At 49.5% G+C, this 21,449-nt stretch overlaps 1 protein-coding gene across 1 annotated transcript in view; it reads left to right on the top strand.

The window, feature by feature from the left end:
• The first annotated feature begins 9,075 nt into the window (after positions 1–9,075).
• KCNQ2 (potassium voltage-gated channel subfamily Q member 2) overlaps positions 9,076–21,449 on the top strand; it is a 165,742-nt gene continuing 153,368 nt past the window's right edge. Inside the window, exon 1 of the mRNA XM_075901038.2 lies at positions 9,076–9,538. Within this exon, the coding sequence (XP_075757153.1) occupies positions 9,243–9,538 (296 nt within the window). The 5' untranslated portion in view covers positions 9,076–9,242. The remainder of the gene's footprint in view (positions 9,539–21,449) is intronic.

Here is a 21,449-nt window from a genome sequence, read left to right as displayed (position 1 = left end):
TTGTCTCGGGCATAGAATCATAGAATCACAGAACACTAGAACTGGAAGGGACCTTGAGAGGTCATACGGGGGAGGGGAGTCATAGAAAAGAAATGTGGGGCTGAGGGCATGATTCAAAGCAGGGGGCGGAATCGCAGGCACCCCAGAAGAGGTAGCAGCACCCGCAAACTACACATTTGACAATGCAGAGTGAGTGTTTGTCTTTGTGTGAGCAAGTGCTTCTTTTGAATGTGCAACGTGCTGCTTTTGTGTGCTCAGGGATGGAGATTTCAACTCCCCCCTCAGCTCCACCCCGTCAGTATCGACAATCTGCAGTTCTGGCTATTACGTGCGGGTAGACAATCAGAACACTGAGATGCCTAAAGAATATAACTAGCACCTCTGGTCCTTTATGCTGGCACAATTCCAAGAACAAAAAGAGAGAGTGGGCTATATGGGGGCTGAGAATCGGGACCATTCTGCAAAGAAAATTATATTCTGCAAAAGCAGCGTTAGCCCCATTCAGTGAGAACCAGACCAATGGGCCAAATTTTGCTGGGTGCATGGGAGGTGCATACGCTCAGCATCCCTCAGGAGTCCTCAGCCGCTTGTAGGGGAAATATTGGCCCTGGGAATATGGAATAAGACAGGGACTGGAGCTGGGCATTACGGGAGAGGGCAGGTAGCATTCTCTCTCATATGAGGCCCGAGTAAGGTAGGAAAGAAAGTCATCACAGTGTCCTGCTTCTCCAGACCGAAACAGACCTGTAGAGAAACCCCACTATAGAGAACAAAACACAAGCTGCAGGAAATTCCTTCAAAAGCCTGATGTCCCCATGTGATGTGGGTAAGTCACTTGAATACACATTCAAGGAATATATGGTGCCAATCATTTTTCGGAGATCATTCACAGCACCTCAGATTTCCATATTCAGGAGGCCAGACACGCAGGGGTGTAAATTGGCCTCCTTTGTAATAAATGGAGCCCATCTGCATGAGTTCTGGATCTGCTCTTTTGTCATGTCCCTACCATCCTACTGATATATTTGTATGGCTTTTTCTCCCCATCCTTCTCTACCGGCCTTCCAGCAGCGTGTCAGTCAATCAGTGACAGCTCTCAGCCGGATTCCTGCCTGGCTCCCTTCCAGCTGTAACAGGTCTCCCCAAATCCAGCATCGGACTCTGCCTCAGTTTCCCCACACTCTTGCATTTACTGTTTGAATGCAAACACTGTTCATCACCAGTGAAAACAGATCAACTGGCCCCACTTGAGACCTCATCCACTGCCCCCATATAGGACTCCTGAGCCAAGTCTTTCCCTTAGGTCTTTCCCTAAGGCTCAGGGACCATGTGAGGTCATGCCTTGCCTGGATCCAGCAGCTGGGGTTCAGGGCTCCCCCCCAGCATTGAGGAGTCCACACTGTCACTCCAGCTCCCACTGTCCTCCACGCGAATGATTTTTCTGTAGGTCAGCGGCCCCCGACCCCAAAAAGTTCCCCACCCCTGGCTTAGGTAATGTGGCAAGTCCCCTTCCAGGACCATTCCTGACCCAGGGCCTCCTGAAGGAACTTCCCTTGTGCCCACAGCTCTGTGCCCCTTAACTGAACTGCTTGTTGGCCTTGTAGCTCCCAGAAAAGGGCTAATCCCAGCTCCCTTCAAGGGCCATGTTACCCCATGACGTTGCTGCTGGGGCAAGCTGGGATCATGCTGCTTTCCACGTGGCGTGACAGAATCAAAGCAAGAAATTCAATATTTGAGGGGAAGTTTGTGTGGTGGGGATGGGGAGGGGGGCAGAACTAGCAGCTATTTAAATATGAGCCTTTCCTTTTGTTGCCCATGTTGGTGGCCTCTAATCCCTAGCTGATTCTCCAGATCTCAGTGGAGTGCCCAGTTTGGCTCCCTCAGCATGGGCATTTTGTCACCGACTTCCTTGGGAGCAGAATGAGATAGACCCAACGGTGAGAGGCCAGGTCGGGTTAGAGTAAGCCACCCCTCCACAGAGAAAGCAGCCAGTGCAAACTGGAGGGGGACAGTTAACTGGACTTGTTTGAATCCAAGACCAGCAGGATAGGTAAACAAGGAGATGGCGGCAGTATGAGGAGGGAGGAAGCCACAGTCTTTGGAAGGGTGTCATGGAAAAATGCAGCGACAGCATGCGGATCTGAATTAACCTGTGTGCCGCTTTCGTCCCCACAGACGTGGAAACACAAGAAGGTCAATGGGAACGATGCAGGCATTGTCAGTTAGGACACAAAGAGTGAGTAAGCGAGCTAAATTTATAGCGACTGGGAAAAGGAAGACTCAGGGGCAACATGGTCACAGTCTAAAAATACCTTCAAGGTAACAATATAAATGAAGGAAGGCAATTGTTCGTGGTCTCAGAGGAAAGTAGGACAAGGCGCAATAGCTGGGAGCTAAAGATGGAAAGCTTTAGGCTAGAGATAAGGACAAAAAGTCCTTAACTGAGGGTAATTGGGCAGTGGAACAGGCAGCCAGGCGAGGTACAAACACTACAGTAGCTCAAGAACTGGTTAGTGGAGGGGTAAATGGAACTGAGGGAAAGGCAGGTCCTGCCCAGGAAAGGTAACAGGGAGGGATGGGGCATGAGGGGCTCCTTCCGGGGGCCAGGGAGGCTCAAGCCAGCTGGGAATGCGTCACCTCTTCCCTCCCCGCTGCTCTGGGAGGCTGGAGTCCCCTCCCCGTGGTGGTGGGAGAGCACGCGTGCTCAGCACACTGCTCCTCCTTCTTCTCCCTGCCCTGGGGTGGGGACGGGGCCTTAGTGGAGGGGGTGGGGCTGAGGGGTCTGCCTCCCCCAGCTCCAGCTGCACCAGCTGACCATGCCTTTCCCACAGTGTGAAGGCTACTAGGATGTAAACAGACGCCCGGTATAAGGAACAGCATCTTCAGAGTTGCCTCAGCAGCACCTAAGGACTTGCTGTGCTGCTCGGGATCCTGTAGATTGTGCGCTGACTCCCCGCCGCCTCCCTCCCCCAAGCCACACCTCCTCTTTAATGCCTCTATTACACTGACCTCCTCAGCTGCTATGGGGCAAAGAGCATTTAGGAAAGGACTAGGATTTGGCCTTGGGTGCCAGATTGACCCTGGTGCAAGTGGATGTGTAACCCATGCACCTAATAGGAAGCAGAGAACTGGCTATTGTTCCTCACTCTGTAGCACTTTGCAGCAGGTATTAACCCTCTACCAGGGATCATGAGCAATGCTACTTAGAGCTAGGAGTACCTGGGAGGGAAAATAACCTCTTTTGTTTTAATTGGCTGCTTTAAATGCTGTTTTGATTTTTGCCAAACTGTTTTAGTTACTTTCTCAGTATGATTTTTCAGCTTCTCTGTAAATGTATGCAATGGGGAAAGAGTCCTTTCTCCTTTGGTATTCTCAGTTTTTGTATTTTCTTGTAACAGGGTTTCTTTAAGCCTGTTCTTTTGTGAGTTAACTGACTAGTTTAATCAGAAAGCTGGCTGCCTAGCAGTGATCCGCAGCAGAGGAAGAGGCTGTCTGGACTTCAACTGAGGATTCCCTACAAGCAAGTGGAGAGAGGGTTCAGATTCAGCATAGGGTGCAGATTTGATGATCAGAGGCACAAACTGAGGCTTTGGTGAACTAAATCTAAGCTTTTGGGATCTCTCAGAGTATGTCTACACTACCCCCCTAGTTCGAACTAGGGGGGTAATGTATGCATACCGAACTTGCTAATGAAGCCCGGGATTTGAATTTCCCGGGCTTCATTAGCATAAAGCCGGCGCCGCCATTTTTAAAAGCCGGCTAGTGCGAACCCCGTGCCGCGCGGCTACACGCAGCACGGACTAGATAGTTCGGATTAGGCTTCCTAATCTGAACTATCTGTACACCTCGTTCCACTGTGTGCTGTGTGAAGAAATATTTCCTTTGGTTTGTTTTAAACCTTTTACCTATTAATTTCATTTGGTGACCCCTAGTTCTACCTATCTATCCCCATCCTCTCTCTCCTTCTCTGCATCCACTCTATCTATCTATCTATATATTTCTATAGATATATATAACTCAAGTACATATAGTTTTAGTTTCTACATCTGTCCCTGAGTCCCCTGCTCATATTTAGGTTTTACAGTCACAATTTCCTATTAATTTTATTTCTCTGCCATGTTTTCATGTAATCCATCCAAACAACAAGGGAACCTGAATTGTCAACTGTTGATTAATAGATGAAATGTGATGAAACGTGAAACTGACTCGACACAAAATGCTGACAAATGGCCAAGGGGGTGGGAGATACTGAGGAAAATTCATTCATTTATAGTCATCTAAGGTGTTACTTCTAACAGTAGCAGACAGAACAGGCTTAGACAGAAGTGCTGCTGCTGATTTATTTATCAGTACCATTATCCCAGGCTTCTAATGTCCCTAGATTCCTTTAAAAATCCTTGCCTGTTTTTATTACAGTGGTGCCCACAGGCCCCAAACAAGGATAAGGGCCTGATTGTTCCCGGAGCTGTACATATCCATAAGAAGTCATGGTCCCTGACCCAAACAGCTTACTCTCTATTTTTTTAATTGCCAAAATCCCTTTAAACATGCAGTAAAATGCATAGTCAGCTGCAGATATTACTGTACCCTACTATTCCATTTATTTTCAGTATGGAGGGGAATCTGTGCTCATGTTGTGGTTGAAGATGCCTGTCAAAACCAGGCTTTTGGCATTTCTCTGCCTCCAGTTCCTTTCTGACGGTCACTGATTACTAAGGGGTTTATGGTGACTTTCCCGTTCTCCCCCCTTGGCTGTGTCTAGACTGGCATGATTTTCCAGAAATGCTTTTAACGGAAAAGTTTCCCGTTAAAAGCATTTTTGGAAAAGAGCGTCTAGATTGGCACGGACACTTTTCCGCAAAATCACTTTTTGCGGAAAAGCGTCCGTGCCAATCTAGATGCGCTTTTCGGCAAAAAAGCCCCGATCGCCATTTTCGCAATCGGGGCTTTTTTGCGGCAGACAAATCTGGGCTGTCTACACTGGCCCTTTCGCGCAAAAGTTCGGCGCAAAAGGACTTTTGCCCGAACGGGAGCAGCATAGTATTTCCGCAAGAACACTGACAATCTTACATGAGATCGTCAGTACTTTTGCGGAAATTCAAGCGGCCAGTGTAGACAGCTGGCAAGTTTTTCCGGAAAAGCAGGTGATATTCCGGAAAAACTGGCCAGTCTAGACACAGCCCTCAAGTTTGCACATTTCCATCTTTGAGAGGATCACACCCAATTGGTGGAGCCCGCTCAATTCTACAGGGGAAATGACTCCTTGGAGCTGCAGTCCTTCTGCCTTCCAAAGAGTTACTGTTGTGCCTAAGGTGCCGGATGAGCTGTGAGGAACTTTGAGAATGGTGTTTCAGATGCATGGGACTATGGCAATGCACCTTTCATTAGCCTCCTGCCTGCATCCAACACAGATTTCCAGTTTGTTTCTAATCTCCTCCCTTCCTGTCCCCAGTCCAACAAACTGTGCCTGGATCTCTGATCCAACTGAAACTTGTTCGGTCAATTGTGCTGATCAGTGAAGGCCCATTTCCTTCTAACACAATTAAGTGTAATTTACATGGAGACTCCTTTATAATTTACAGTGACATGCAGACATTTTAATTCTTACCTCTCTCCTTCATCCTATGACCTTTTTGCAATTGCATCCACGTCTCTGCTTTCGACATGATGAAGTATGGGTGTTCATGTACGCTTAGGAATCACAGATCCTGCTGCCCTGGGGCCAGCTTTCCCATCATTTATATTTACATTCACCCAACATATGACCATCTTTCCACTTTGAGTTTATATAACCCACCCACCTTCTGGGTGTGGTTCACTGTCCCATGTAGTGGCACTTAGAATCATAGAACACTAGAACTGGAAGGGACCTTTAGAGGTCATCAAGTCCTGTCCTCTGCCCTCATGGCAGGACCAAGCACCGTGATAGATCATCCCTGATAGGTGTCTATCCAACCTGCCCTTAAATATCTCCAGTGATAGAGATTCCACAACTTCCCTAGGCAATTTATTCCAGTGTTTAGCCACCCTGACAGTTAGGAAATTGTTCCTAATGTCCATCCTAAACCTCCTTTGCTGAAATTTAAGCCCATTGCTTCTTGTCCTGTCATCAGAGGCCCCGCAGAACAATTTTTCTCCTCCTCCTTGTAACACTCTTGTAGATACTTGAAACCTGCTATCATGTCCCATCTCAGTCTTCTCTTTTCTAAACTAAACAAGCTCAGTTCTTTCAATCTTCCCTTATAGGTCATGTTTCTAGACCTTTAATGATTTTTGTTGCCCTTCTCTGGACCTTCTCTAATTTATCCACGTCTTTCTTGAAATGTGGTGCCCAGAACTGGACACAATACTTCAATTGATGCCTAATCAGCACAGAGTAGAGCGGAAGAATGACTTCTCATGTCTTGCTCACCATATTCCTGTTAGTGCCTCCCAGAGGTGTACCGGTAGTTCGGAATAGGAATCCTAGTCCGAACTACCTAGTTCGAGCCCCGTGTAGCCGCGCTGCACGGGGTTCGAACCAGCGGGGTTTTAAAAATGGCGGCTCCCCGCTTATGCAAATGAAGCCCGGGAAATTCAAATCCCGGGCTTCATTTGCAAGTGCGGTATGCCTACATTACCCTCCTAGTTCGAACTAGGAGGGTAGTGTAGACATACCCTATTTTACTACTCTCTTTTCTTCCTTTCGTCAGGATCCTGAAATCTACCATCTCATGATCACTGCTTCCCAGGTTGTCACCCACCTCCACTTCCCCTATTAGTTCCCCCTGTTTGTGAGCAAAAGGTCAAGCTGCGCACGGCCCCTGGTCGGATCCTTCAGCACCTGTGTCAAAAAGTTATCCCCAACATTCTCCAAAAACTTCCTGGATTGCCTGTGTACTGCCGTATAGGTTTCCCAGCAGATGTCAGGGTGATTAAAGTCCCCCACGAGAACCAGGGCCTGCGATCTGGAAGCTTCGCTCAGTTGTCCGAAGAAAGCCTCATCTACCTCATCCACCTGATTCGGTGGCCTGTAGCAAACACCAACCACAACATCAATGCTGTTGTTTGCTCCTTTAAACTTAACCCATAGACTCTCAACAGGTTTTTCTCCCTCTTTATACTGGAGTTCAGAGCAATCGTAGTGCTCTCTTACATATAGTGCAACTCCTCCTCCTTTTCTCTCCTGCCTCCTTTTCTCCCATTCCTTTTAAAGCTATCCGTAACATTGAAAATAAGGGTCTGATTTAATATTTCTGATTACTTGTTTGTGGATCTTAAGGTTCTTGGAGCAGAGCAAAGGACTGTGGGATATACCCATTGCTTACACATACCAAGTTTGCCTTCTGCGCCCCCAGCAAAAAATCTTAGCTCAAGTGGGATTGCTCTGTGAAATGACCCTGCTCTGCACAGATATAGCTCTTCTCAGATTTATCACTCTCTGTATTATAGCAGGGACACTGAAGGGCAACAGCAGAGATCAGGACCCTATTGTGCTGAGCAAACGCAGATGGAGAGTCCCTGGGCCAAAAAGTTCCTGGGCTAACCAGACAGGACAGACCAAGAGCAAGAGGGGAAACAGAAGAAAAGTGACTTGCTCAAGGTCACAGAAGAGGTCGGTGGCAGAGCCAAGAATAGCACATGGCTTGCCTGACATCCTAATCACTAAATCATTCTACCTCTCAATTTGCAGAACTATGGGGGTCGACACTGCACCACAGAACACAATCTATCAGAAGTCCTGAAAGGAGTTGGGGATGTACTTAGAGTACGTCTACATTGCATGGCTATTTCGGGATACCAGCTATCCCAAAATAGCTACTCCGCATCTATACAAGACGCCTATTATTTCAAAATATTTTTCAAAATAATAGGCATGCTGTTTCGGCATGCCAGTAACCCTTATGCCACGAGGGTTAAGGGATGTCTTGAAGTAGCATGTTATTTTGAAATTAGATGCGCCAAATTTCAAAATAGATTTGAAATAAGATACACAATTTGTATCTTATTTCGAGTTTAGGGTGCGGTATAGAAGCATCCTTAGATTCCAAGGGAGAGTTAGGCAGGGGTGGCTCAATATTAAATTGGGGCTTTATCCAAAATGGCAGGCAGGCCCTTTCCATTTCCCTTACCAACTATTGTTCTCATTTCCAGTCTCATTGTTCTGGGGCAGCTTCTCTCACAAGGAATTCTGTCTTCCACCCACACCTGAACTTCCTCCCAGTGAGGCAAGAAAAATGGCCGCTGGCAGCACTCAGCTGCGTGCCTCCTTGTCTCTCGCTTGTGGCATTGCCGAGGGCTCTCTCCCTGTTGTTCAGATGCCTTCAGGTATGTGTGGCATTGGGCGACACCACACAAAACAATGCCCCGGTGAATGGTAGGGCAAATAACATACAATGAGTATAGGTGTTTCTGGCGGGTTCACAAATTATTTGCAAACTGTTGTGAATGTAGGATTTGTAAACATTTGCCCAATAGTTTGGGCAGATACTTTTCAAAACTATTCCCTTCCAGTGGGTCATTTGCTTTCCACGTTTTCTTTGTTGTTTCTCCCTCTTCACTGAGCAATGGGCCTACCCTGTCAGTTGGAGAATGTTTTCTTGTTACCTTTTGTGTGTCTAGTTAGATTTTTGGAGGGGGTCATAGCTGAGGGCTGATGGGGGGCAGGGAAGCATTCCCCAGAGGTGACAGGAGTGTTGCATACGCCTTGGGACAGGGTTAAGGCATAACCACTGCTTAATCTGTAATGAAAGAGGGGCTGAGCACATGCAATTTTTAAATTCTTTATAACCGATGCAGCAAGCCCAGAGGTGCCGGGGCCACAAACTGCCTGGCCCAGGGGTGCTGGGGCTCAGCCCTGGCACAAATGAAGCTCTGTTATATTGCAACACCTCTACCGTTTGCTTCCATCTGCCCCGGGGGCCTTTGGAAGGGCTGTCCCCGCAGAGCTGGGGGAGGAGGAGGGCCACACCGTGCACCAACCCGTCTGTCCCCAGGGACCCCGCGGGCTTCCCCGCTGGAGCATGCCCGGCAAGCCGCCGGGGGAGGGGGCTGTGGAACCAGCCCCACCCCGGCGAGGCAGGGCGGGCGGAGCTGCAGCCGGCAGGCGGCGAGGGGGCTGGCCACACTGCAGAGCGCTCTTGCGGCTTTTCCTTCCCTGCCCGGCCCCGCCATGCGCCTCTCCGGCCGCGGGCTGCTGCCCTGCACCCCGCGCCCCCTCTGAGCGCCCGCCGGGATCGGGCCCCAGCCCAGCCGGGGCGAGGATGGTGCAGAAATCCCGCAACGGCGGCGTGTACCCGGGGGCGGCGGGCGAGAAGAAGCTGAAAGTGGGCTTCGTGGGGCTGGACCCGGGCGCCCCGGATTCCAACCGGGATGGGGCGCTGCTGATCGCCGGCTCGGAGGGCACCAAGCGGGGCAGCATCCTCAGCAAGCCCCGCTCGGGGGTCTCCGGCACGGGGAAGCCCCCCAAGCGGAACGCCTTCTACCGCAAGCTGCAGAATTTCCTCTACAACGTGCTGGAGAGGCCCCGCGGCTGGGCTTTCATTTACCACGCCTACGTGTGAGTAGCGGGGGGCTGGGGAGCCCCGGGCAAGGGGGCAGGCCGGGGGCAGCCTGGGTGGGAGCGGCTGCAGGGCAGCGCCTTCCCCGGGAAGCGCCCGCCTAGATGGAAGGAAGGAGGCCCGGGCGCAGGGAGCGGGCGCGCCCCGGTGAGCGCAGGAGGAGGGGTGCGCTGCAGGGTGGCAGGTTTGCAGCTCCGTGTGTTTTCACGCCGGAGTGTCTGCATGTTGCAGCTGGAGAACACTGGCTGCCTTGTGCGCCCTGCCTGGCGGGCTGGCTGGCCCCCATTCCCCGTGCAATCGTTAGGAAGGAAAGGGGGGAAAAGCCACCTAAATCGACCGGCCGAGCTGCCATGCCCCAGTGGACCCCGGGATGTCTTAGAGCAGATGCTTCCCATTTCCAGCCCTGACCCAGCCAGCTGCAGTGCTGGGTGAATGCCCTTGCCTGGCTCCCTTGCCTGTGTAGCTGGGTGCTTGGTGCCACCTCTGGCTGATCACAAGGTGCTGTGCATCCCTGGGTTCTGGTTTAGAGAGAACAGTGTGAGATGTGGGGGGAGGTGTCGTGTTTTGTTTTGGGGTTTGGCCCTGCTGGATTCAATGCTGGGAGCAGCGAGGCAAACGAATCTGTCTCCCTCACTGTTCAGTGTCTCCTTTCCCCCTCCCTCTGTCCCTACCTGTGAATGATCTGTGCCTGGCCACCTTTTGGGCGGTGGACTGGAAGGTATTTATGGAGAGCCGCTCACGTTGGGATGAAATGTCTGATTCCTGGCAGCAGTGAGAGAGAGCGGTAGACAAAGGAGCAGTCCCAAGGCAGACGGCTGTAAAGGCCTCTTTTTAACAGTGTTTGTATTCCACAAATGTGGATCAGTGGGAAGAAACACACATGTAGCACGGATCCACTCCTGTTGTTTGTGGCCGTAGAACGGGACTGCCAAGCAGTAGGATGGGCTGCTGTGTTTCTGCAACTCCCTTCCGTCTGGGAGTTTCCATGGTCCCCACCATGCGCTTCGCCAACCCTGATGTACAGCGGAGGCAGGTGTCTGGCCTTTCCTTTGGATGTGGCAGATTTTTGCCTTGTGTAGAATGAGGGTTTGCCGCCTCCTGACCCGTGAAGTATTTTTCCTTCTGTGTGATGACGAGCGTACCAAAAAGCATTGGGAAGTGCATTCAAGTGCTCAGCCATTTTGTAAGGGAAAGCATTTCAGGGAGAGCTTATTGCTGAGCAAACTTAGGAGGAAGAAATTTGGGCTTCATTGAAGTCCATGGAAGTGGGGCTGTTCACTGCAGCGGGGCCAAGGTTTCTCCCTGAGTGATTGTAACTGACTGAGAGGCAAATCACGCCAATAGATCTCAATTTCTCCATTTGGCCCACACTTAGAATCTGTGTTACTCAATGTTCGGAGCTGCCTACTTTGGCCCTGGTAGGCTTCCCTTGGGGTTGTAAGTGCACCTCTGAAAATCCAGCTTGTATTTTGTGACCGAGTCTTGTGTTTGCGCGCGAGGCCTTATCTGGGAGAGCCATGATTATGAAATATACTAAATCAGTTCCTAGGGGCTGGCTCGGTAGCTGTATTAGCCAGCGTGAGGGGTCTGGGTAGGTGTGACTAAATGGAATGGGATGGAAATTAAATTGAGACATGGTGAAAAATCTGGGTTTGTACAAAGGGGTTACTGGAGCTAACCTATCTGCCTCCTGCCCTGTGTGATTAATCCAGACAGACATGCTATCCTGAATTTATCGCCTCAGGGCCCCTCTCCGAAACAAAGCGGAATAGGATCACTTGCTGCTCAAGAGGGAGTAGTGGGATCATCCCTATTCATGCAGCTACAAACTTTACATCACCTCGATGTAATGTGTTTATTTTCAAAAGCACGTGATGCCTCCCCGGAACTTTTCCCACTCATCCCCCTCTCTCTCGAGAATACTTCCAGGCATTCTGGGCCTTCAGAGACTTTGTCTGGTAACAGTTCTGCCCCACAGCCGTTTCCCCTCAAGCATGGATCAGGAAAAGGCGACCTAAGCTTATTCCGTATTCAGTGCTGGAGCGGTGACCCTCCAACGGCCTACGTGTCATGATGCTTCAGACACTTATTACGCAGTACGGGGAAGCTGTCTAGCATTTTAGTCTCTTGGGCCACATGTGTCAGACAGTCCTGCCACGTTGCAGATTTACTGTCTACAGAAAGGAAGGACGTAATGCACATGTAGATGAATGGAAGCCTATGGACCTGTTAAGTCCCATTTGTTTTTATAATTATTTATAGATATTACACTAGTGCCTAGAGCAGCAATGGCAACTTAGACTAGTGAGCGGGCCACATGAGTGGCCCTCCTTCATCTCAGTGGGCTGCAGGAATGTCATAACTAAGATAGTCTCCCTGGATGGGGTAGGTTTGCTTCCTGCGCTTGTGTATCTAGAATTGGCGGAGTGGGCCGATGAAACCGTTGCAGCGCTGTGCTTGCATGCAGCAGGAGCGCAGGGCTCTCACAGTCGATATTGTGTGCAATCAGTACGCAGCTCCTTTCACGTGCTCTGGCTTTATGCGCATGTCGCTTTAGTAATTCCAGTAGGAAAAATTATGTGGACGGAAACTTGCAAAATGTCTTGCAAGCCACATATAGAACCCCGATGGGTATCCTACGGCCCATGGACTGCAGGTTGCCCACTACTGGCGTAGACGGTCTAAATGACATTAGAGCCCCATTCGGCTAGCGGCCATACATGCATATACAGGTTGAACCTCTCTAGTCCGGCGATCTCTGGTCTGGCACCATCCATGGTCTGTCATGATTTCAGTTAGCTGGATGTCCACTTAGCATGGGTGTGGCCAAGTTTCCCATAATTTCATAAAGTTTATTTACAGTTCTGGCTCTCAGAGTCCTATGCTGTTGTTTAGCTCTAATTTACCCTTCAATGTCTTCTACGAGCCCAGCAAGCAGTGGAAGTGTTGATAATGCTACTAGACCAGTGTTTCCCAATCAGGGTTCTGCGGAACCATCATCAGGGGTGCCGCAAGAAATCGCGGAATAAATAAATAATTTTTTTTCTTACAATGTAAGCTTATATATATATATATATATATATATATATATATATATATATATATATATATATATATAACTGCTCTTTACAAATAAATTTTCTTGGCAATAATTTAGCAGTAATTGAATTGTACTCCCTGCTGTCAACTTTTTCTGGCCAAGCAAACGTTTTCATAGGTAGGGGTTCCTCGGGATATGAAAAATTATTTTAGGGGTTCCTCCATGGGGAAAAGGTTGGGAATCACTGTACTAGACAATATTAACCTTCTGTGGTTTGGTAAATTCTCTGGTTCGGCACCAGCCTGGTCCCAAATGTACTGAACTAGAGAGATGCAACCTGTAGTGAGATACAGTCTTGCAGGTGAAGAGTGAGAGAGAGGTAAAGGCAGACAGGTGAAAGGACACACAGCAGCTCAGAGGCCGAGCTGGGCTCAGAATCCAGGTCTTCTCACTCCCAGTGCAATGCCCCAAACCTTGCAGCTCTCCCCGCACCTCTCAGTTGAACCCTGTTTTGGGGGCGTCAGTGTTGCACAGGCCTTCTGTGCAGGAATGAACTCTACTGGCGATGCACACGTGCAGTATTTGACACCAGGTGCCACTGGGGAGTTTTTATAGGCCAGAGTCCAGGCGGTAAGCACTTCACCCGTTGACATGAAGGCAGGTGTGTTTGTGTCTGTGATTAGACTCTCAAACTTTGTCTCCTTGGGTCGAAATGTCACAACACATTTCATTCCTACACTGGAAGAGGCACTCTTCTGAAATGAGGTAACTAGAGGATTTGCCCAGTGTTGTCTGGGTCCTTGTCGGGGCTGACAGTATGGGGTTGAGGGGATGCAGCAGTCAGGGCAGGGGGCTGAGAGGTGGGGGGGGGGGCTAAGGGCACGGGGTGGGAGGTGTGAGTGGTGGGGGCTTACTGGGGCTCCAGTGGTGGCAAGGGTGGTGCTGCTACAGCTGTGGCTCCTCCAAGGGAGCTGGGGTTGTACTGTCCTGGTGGCTCCTCTTGGGGGGCAGGCAGGTGGCTCCTTCTAGGGGACGAGGTCTTCACTGCCCAGCCCCCCTGCTGGCAGTTCCTGGACTGGGGGTCTGGGTGGCCTCCGTGGCTGGCCAGCCTGCCTGGCCCCATTCTCCCACCTGGTGCCTCCTATAAGGGGGCGGGGCTGCCTGGCCCTCCGTTGGTGGTTTCTCGTGGTGGGACAAGGCTGGGATATCCTCTCTGGGGACTTGGTCTGTGCTACCCAGCCTCCCCAGTTGATGATTCCTGGTGTGGGTGTGGGGGTCTATCCAGCTTCCCCTGCTGGACAGCATGCCAGCCCCCCAGGGGCTCCTCGGAGGGACCGGGCCGTGGTTTTTGGCTGCCCCAACATTTCCTGGGGGGACCAGGCCATGGTTTTCAGCTGTCCCAGTGTCTCTTGGGAGGTGTTGCTGCAGTACTTGGCCCTAGGAGTGGTATTAGGGGGGCCAAAGCAGCAGGGCCTGTGGCTAGTGGGGCCCTCCAACCCATCAGGCGCTGTGGCCAAAGGCCGGGGAGGAGAGGTGTGGAGCAGGGGGACCACTTACCTGGTCCAATGGCTGGCAAGATGGCAAGCCCTGACCCCCAGCTGGCCAACATCTTGCTGATGAGACTGTCCCCTGTGGTCATTCTGCAGTATAGCGCTCCCTCCGATTAGTCCCCTCTCTGTCAATGTGATGAAAGCAATCCCATTCCAGGCACATCCCATTTTCCTGGCACAACCAAACACTGACTTTGCTTTAAGTTAGGGTAAGAGGAAGCTGCCTACCAAATTTGGTGGTCCTAGCTCTCTTACCATTTAGGAGGCATTCTTGACAAATGGAGTCACGGGCGGACGAACAGACAGACAGACGGACATTTCTAAAACATATAGATAGATTTCAATAAATGCAGATCAGTGCATTTGCCTAGGTAACTCTGCGACATATACATTGGGAGAGCCACACCTTGGAGTCTGACATCAGCCATGAAGCAAACTATTGTTCATTGAGATCCATGGGCAAGATATGATTGTTTGCGTGTGCAGGTGTTTTTGTTTTGTTTTATTTTGTTTTTCCTTGACTTTCACCTCCTTGACATCACACTTTGATGTATGATGACACACAAAGGAAATTCCGTTAAAAAATGTAGTTAAAGCAGCACTGTGGCTGATTCTGTAAAAGGAAAATAGTTATGGCCCAGCTGCTACATAACAGTTGGGAATGAGCTGCTTTGTCCTTGTCCCATTATTTTCTGTTCCACTCCTCCAGCTGAAAAGGCATTGAAGGGGCACAGCCAGTGCTAGCTCTGCATATTCTTGTTGGACCTTGTTTTCTTTCAGAGATGAATTATGGGATTTGGCAACCCACAGCAGTGTGCTGGTGTTCGCCTGACATTGTGTGGGTGGCTGATACTTTGGCTTCAAGAGGTCAGATCCTCTGAACGCCTTCTTGGAGAGCGCTGGTGATCAGTTTTCACCGCTGACATTTAGCTCACCACAGGAGTTCAAGTTAGAGGCAGTCTCATCCCAACGGGTCTCCTTTCTTCTGGGCATGCACAGTTGTCCCAAGTGTGTCAGTTTGGGGACAAAACCACTTCGTCTCCATATTGTGACTAGTTTTTTTTTGACACCCTCCCCAGGCAAACACAATCGGTGGCCTGTCTGCAGTACATAGACTGGACCTAATTTTCCCACCCTGGCCTCCGCTTGTAAAACACACCATTTTTTGTACATGCATGTTTGTGCACTAGCAGTCCAGTGTGCAGGGGAAAGAATTTTCATGTGCAAAACCATGTCCATGTCTGCACCCACTGAAAGCCAGTCCCGTTGTAGCTATCATTTTCCTCAGATGATTTCTCTCGTGCCCTGTGCTTCTTCTGTCAGAGTCTCACCTCAGCGGAACGTGGCCTAATAATGCTGAATTGAAGGCCCACTTAGTACCACCGTAGGCTTTTCCTGGGTGCGTAGGCCTTGAACTGGTTCTCCACACAGAGGTTGTGTGGGTGGCTGGTACTCTGGCATGAGGCTGTCTTTCCATTTTACCCATTTCATATATTTCTTCAAGTGCCTCTATCTTGCTGTCTCTAATCTGTCCATAGGATGTGGTATCTAGTATCCTATTGTCTGAGGGTGGCCGGTGCCAGATGCTTCATAGGAATGAACAGAATAGGACAGTTACTGAGAGCTCTATCATGTGTACAGCTTTTGGCAGTCAAAGGTTTAGGGAATGCTTAGGCTACGTCTACACAGCGGAGCTATTTCAGGATACCCCCGGTATCCTGAAATAGCAATTCTGCGTCGGAAGAGCAAGCCCGTTATATCAAAATACAGTGGGCTCACTATTCCAACATCCCTGTAAACCTCATTGCACAAGGATTGAGGAACATTTCGGAATAGCACCTTATTTCGAAATTAGGCTCTGTGGACACATGCCAAATTTAGACCCCCCCCAGAGTTGTGTCTTTGACTGTCTTGGGTAATAGCCATGGATGGAGCTGTCCTCCATGAACTTATCTAATTCCCTCTTCGATCCAGTTGTACTTTTGGCCTTCACCACATCCCCTGGCAACGTGTTCCACGTCGTGTGAAGAAGTGCTTCCTTTTGTTTGTTTCAGACTTGCTGCCTATTCATTTCTCTGGGTGCTCCTGGTTCTTATGTTGCGAGAAGGGGTAAATAACAATTCCGTATTCACTTTTTCCACACTATGCATGATTTTATGAACTTCTGCCATTCCCTGCTTTAATCATCTCTTATCTAAGTTGAACAGGTGGGCGAGCTATGAATTTATGATATTTTGGTCACATTGTCTATATTTCCTACTTGTTCTTCTCATTCTGTTTGCTTCTTTGACTGCCACTGCACATTGAACAGATGTTTTCGCAGAACTCTCTACCATGACTCCAAGGTCTCTTTCTTTAGTGATAACAGCTAATTTAGACCTTGTCATTTTGTAGGTATAGTTTGGATTGTGTTATCCAATATGTATTACTAGAAGACTTACCTGGCATTGCTCACATCCTTCAGGGTAGGGGGCTGGTGGTGTGGGGGTGGAAGAGTCAGGACAGAGGGTGGGGGCTCAGGGCAGGTAGTGTGAGGTTCAGGAGTCAGGGCAGGGGAGTGGGAGATGGGGGGGGAGGGGTTCCGGGCAGGGGACTGGGAGACCTGGGGGGCTCACTTGGGCTGCCCACAGCATTGAGGATGGCGCTGCAGCTGCACCTCTCCCAGCTCCTCCAGGTGGGCCAAGACCGTGGTACCTGGCTCCTCTGGGAGGGAGGGTTCAGGGCTTTGCCCCCAGAAGTGCCCCTCTGGTATGATAGGCTGCTGGCTGGCGGATCCCTTCTGGCGCTGTGGCCAAGGACCATGGGGAAGAGGTGTGGGGCAGGGAGCCAATTACCTGGGCAACATGGAGAGCCCTGGTCCCATCTAACCACCCTTTTCCTGGTGTAACTCAGCCCCTAACTTTTCAGCACTTGATTTTTCAACCTTAATATTTTTATAGGTAGTGTGACAGGGTCTGCCAGAAGGCCACAGGAGAGTACTTGAAGAGAGGTGCATTAGCCCTAGATTAAATAGGTCTTTGTAGCCTGGGTAAAGTGGCAGAGGCAGGCCTAGAACCAGCAGGAACTTTCCAGAATCAGGCTGGACAAGCAGGCCAGTTGGGAAAACTTGGAGCCAGTTAGGAGACTTTCAGAGCCAAGGGAATCAGGCTAGAGTTTGGAGGAGGGGAGGAGCCCAAGATCTGAGAGTGAGAGGAGACTGGGTGAGAGCTGAGGCTGCAAGTCAGGCAGAGTGCCAGGGAGGAGCAAGCCAGACTTGCTCAGGTACCAGAGAAAAGGTCCTGGGAGGGATCGTTTGGGGAAGTGGCCCAGGGAAGAAGCTGCCAGGTGGGGAGTAGAACAAACCCCAATCTTTTGCCACTTCCTGAGGGCCCCTGGGCTGGAACCTGGAGCAGTGCGTGGGCCTGGGTTCCCCCCAAGCCCACCCCACGCCACTACAGAGTCTGTTCCTGGGTAGGACTCTCGAGGAGTATTCGCCCCCTACTACGGACTAGCCTGTGATGAGTATGGCTCAGTAGGTTGTGACCCCGCCTCTAGAAAAAGAAGAAGCCATGTGGAGGGTCACAGCGAATCTCTGAGGCAAACACTTTCCGCCAGAAGCACAGGACCCATGGGCACAGCCAGAGCTCTGCCATAGTCATTAGACGTAGTTTTTGTATATCTTGGTGCATATCCTGCCATATAATAATAAATTATATAACTTAAATGAGTAGATTCTGCCTTAAAGCATAAAGGCACTGATTGTGTTTGCCCTGTCTCTCCAAGTCTCTTACTTTCCCCATGTCATCACTCTTCTGTTGTTTCTTCCTTCCCATCCCTGACCCCACTCTTAAGTCACCTGTCTTCAAAAGTGCCCTTTGACTTCTCAGATCCTCTCTTCACGGTTGCAGCAGCAGCTGCTGCTGTCTGCCAAGTCTAGTGTACTGAGTGACAGCTTCAGGAGGAAACTACTCTTGTTAGCAACTGTCAGCAGTGAACGCCCTGTGCATCCTCGTGCCGGCATAAACTAGCAGCTACAGCAGTAAGTAGAGGGGCAGGAGGGGGAGTCGAAGATCGGTTGTAAGACTGAAGAGTTGTATGAGTCAATGATGCCGTTACTGTTGTGAAGATTGGCGCATTGTCAGTGCATGAGACAAACCCAGCGGAGACTTTCCATTGGCTTCATTAGACTTTGTATCAGACCCTCATATACCCATCATGCACCTGTGAATTAGGGTTGCAAAATCCGATTTAATTGGTTAATCGGTTAAAAATATTGTTTAACTGGTTAACCAATTAAAAAGGGTGTGTGGGGGGGTGCTCCAGGCTGACTGGGCTGGAGTCGTCTACCCCGCCCACCCCTGTGCTGGAGCGGTCCCTCCAGATGTTGGTGCAGCCCCTTCCCGCGGGATGCCTGGGCCTGCTGCAGACAGAAGCTGTTCTGAACACTGGAACAGCCCCTGTCCGCAGTGGGCCCCACAGATCTGGAGCAGCCTCCTGCCCTGTTTAGGGTGATTCTTACCAGTTAACTAGTTAATCTTTCACATCCCACCTTTGGCTGTTGAAACTAGGGGTGTTCAGTATTGAGGATTTGTGTAAATGTGTAACCGCTGGATTTTTTAGTGGTTCCGTGTTTACACGTGGGGGATGGGGAAGGTGGGAGCCAGCGCATGTGGGAAGCTGGCTTTTTAGGCCGGCTCCCCACAAGCTCCGCTCCCATCTGCCCCCCTGCTGCCTCTGATAAGTGGGTGGAGGCAGCTCCGTGGGAGCCGATACGCATGGGGAGCCGGCTGGACTTTAGTACTAAATACAGTGGCAAGGTATTTCTGATGTATATGACCAAACAGAATAAAAAAAATGGATCAAATTACGCTTCAGGAGTTTCAATGTCTGGACAGCTCCAGTCATCCACCTATTGGTCTAAGTGTGTCTAAGTCATTCCTTCTTGGTAGCAGCCTTCCGGTGAAACGGAGCCCCATGCAGAGCAGAGCACTCCGCATGTGTGCCTTGCTGTTCCCACTTCTTTTATGCATTTATTTATTTATTTACTTACTTACCCATTATCTGTAGTGTTTGCCCCATTAGCCTGTAATGTTTGGGAAAGCTGCCAGATCAGGCATAGCCTGAGGGTTCAGAGGCTACTAGAACTGGAAGGAACCTCCAGAGGTCATCAAGTCTAGTCCCTGCACTCACAGCAGGATGAAGCACCATCTAGACCAGGGGTCTCCAAACTTTTCAGCCCGAGGGCCGCATTAACTATCAAACAGCAGTTCGGGGGCCGACTACACACTTGAGGCCCAAATAAAAAACAATCAAAACATGGATGTTGTTTTTAATTATTTATTTAATATTATTTTATTCAGTTATTATTTAATAACACATTGATACACTACACATGAACACCTGTATTAGTGTGAATGGTGAAATTGTTTCCTGGATGCCAAAATAGCAGACATTTCTGGCTTTAGATTTGTTGTCCCTAACATCAACAGTGACCTGAGATTATCATCGGACAAGTTTGTTCTCAAATTGTTCTTCACGTATTTCATTCTTGAAAATGTTTGTTCACACAGGTATGTTGTTCCAAAGATTGAAAGGTACTTTGATGCAAAAGTTTTGACATTAGGAAAGTCTTCCTTGGGCAAAAACTGGTAAAAACCCACCAGTCCTATTTTGAACTTGTCCCTAAGGAGGTCATTTGCTTGCAACTCAATGACTTCCAGCTGCAGTTCATCTGGGCAACTGACTGTGAACGGAAGTAGAAAAAGTAAGCAGCGAATAAGGTTTTGCAATGTAATGATCGGTTGGAAAACATAACGCACTACTGCGTGCCTCTATTTTAATTCGGTAAAAACATAACGTCCACGTAAGCGGCGGCTGATCTTGGCAGGATACACGTAAATTTCCGTAATTTTTTTTCCGTAGACAAAAAGGTCTCCACGGGCCGGATGAGAGGGCCTCGTGGGCCGCATCCGGCCCGCGGGCCGTAGTTTGGAGACCCCTGATCTAGACTATCCCTGATAGATGCCTGTCTAATCTGCTCTTAAATATCTCCAGTGATGGAGATTCCACAACCTCCCTAGGCAATTTATTCCAGGGTTTAACCACCCTGACAGGCAGGAAGTTTTTCCTAATGTCCAACCTAAACCTCCCTTGCTGCAATTTAAGCCCATTGCTTCCTGTCCTGTCATCAGTAGCTAAGGAGAATATTTTTTCTCCCTTCTCCCTGTAACACCTTTTAAGGTACCTGAAAGCTGTTATCATGTCCCTTCTCGGTCTTCTCATTTCCAGATTAAACAAACCAAGTTCTTTCAGTCTTCCCTCATAGATCATGTTTTTGGACCTATAGTCTTTTTTGTTGCTCTTCTGTGGACCCTTTCTAATTTGTCCACATCTTTCCTGAACTGAGACACCCAGAACTGGACACAGTACTCCACTTTAGACCTAATCAATGCAGAGTAGAGCGGAATAATTCTCGCATTTTGCTTGCAGCGCTACTGTTAATGTATCCCAGTTGACGCTATTTAGCTTGTGGTTTACTATGACCCCCACATAGGGTTGCCAGGTGTCCGGTTTTCACCCCAACAGTCTGGTAATTGCTTCTTCTGTCTGGTAAAAAACCCCAGACAATACCGAAATATAAAATGTCTGGAATTTTCTGTTTTTCTTGGATGGAAGGCTGGTTTGAGGACATTTTTCCCCTGGTGGGGGCAGGGGGAGCACTGGAGTACTTTGCCTTTGTCCTTGTTGAATTTCATCCTGTTGACCTCAGACCATTTCTCTAGTTTGTCTAGATCGTTTTGAATGATGACCCTATCCTCCAAAGCACTTGCCACCCCTCCCAGCGTGATAACATCTCCCTATGCCCACCCATGCTCTCCACCACCCCAGCTTGCAGGGAGTGCTGCCTCAGAATGGGATCGGGTTGGGGGGAAGGAGGCCGAGGCCGGCGAACAGGGGATCTGGCAGCAGTAGGACCCACCAGTGCTGATGGTGAGGAGGCAGAAAATATGAAAAACATTTGCCTCTTTTTTAGAAAAAGTTGTGATTTCTGCAAGAGGGCTTCAATACAGGACTGTCCCTTTAAAAGCAGGACAGCTGGTCTCCCTAAATCAAGGTACCACTGATTGGCAAAGAGGGGCATTGCATATTAGGGGGGTCTTGCCAGCCCTTTACCTGGCTCTACCCAATGTTGTTAAATCTTCCACTTCTACAACTTCAATTCTTTTAAACAAGGGTGGAGAGAACACAGCCTGCGAGCTGGAGCCGGCCCCCGGCTTGCCTGCATCCTGCCCCTGAAGCTCTTGCACCCTCCCTCCCACCCAGACCCCACACTCCAAGCCT

The sequence above is a fragment of the Pelodiscus sinensis genome, chromosome 17, assembly GCF_052426305.1.
Source record: "Pelodiscus sinensis isolate ZL-2025 chromosome 17, ASM5242630v1, whole genome shotgun sequence".
Classification (NCBI taxonomy): Eukaryota; Metazoa; Chordata; order Testudines; family Trionychidae; genus Pelodiscus; species Pelodiscus sinensis.
Note: the sequence above shows the minus strand (reverse complement) of the source record. Positions and strands in the feature narration are given on the sequence as shown.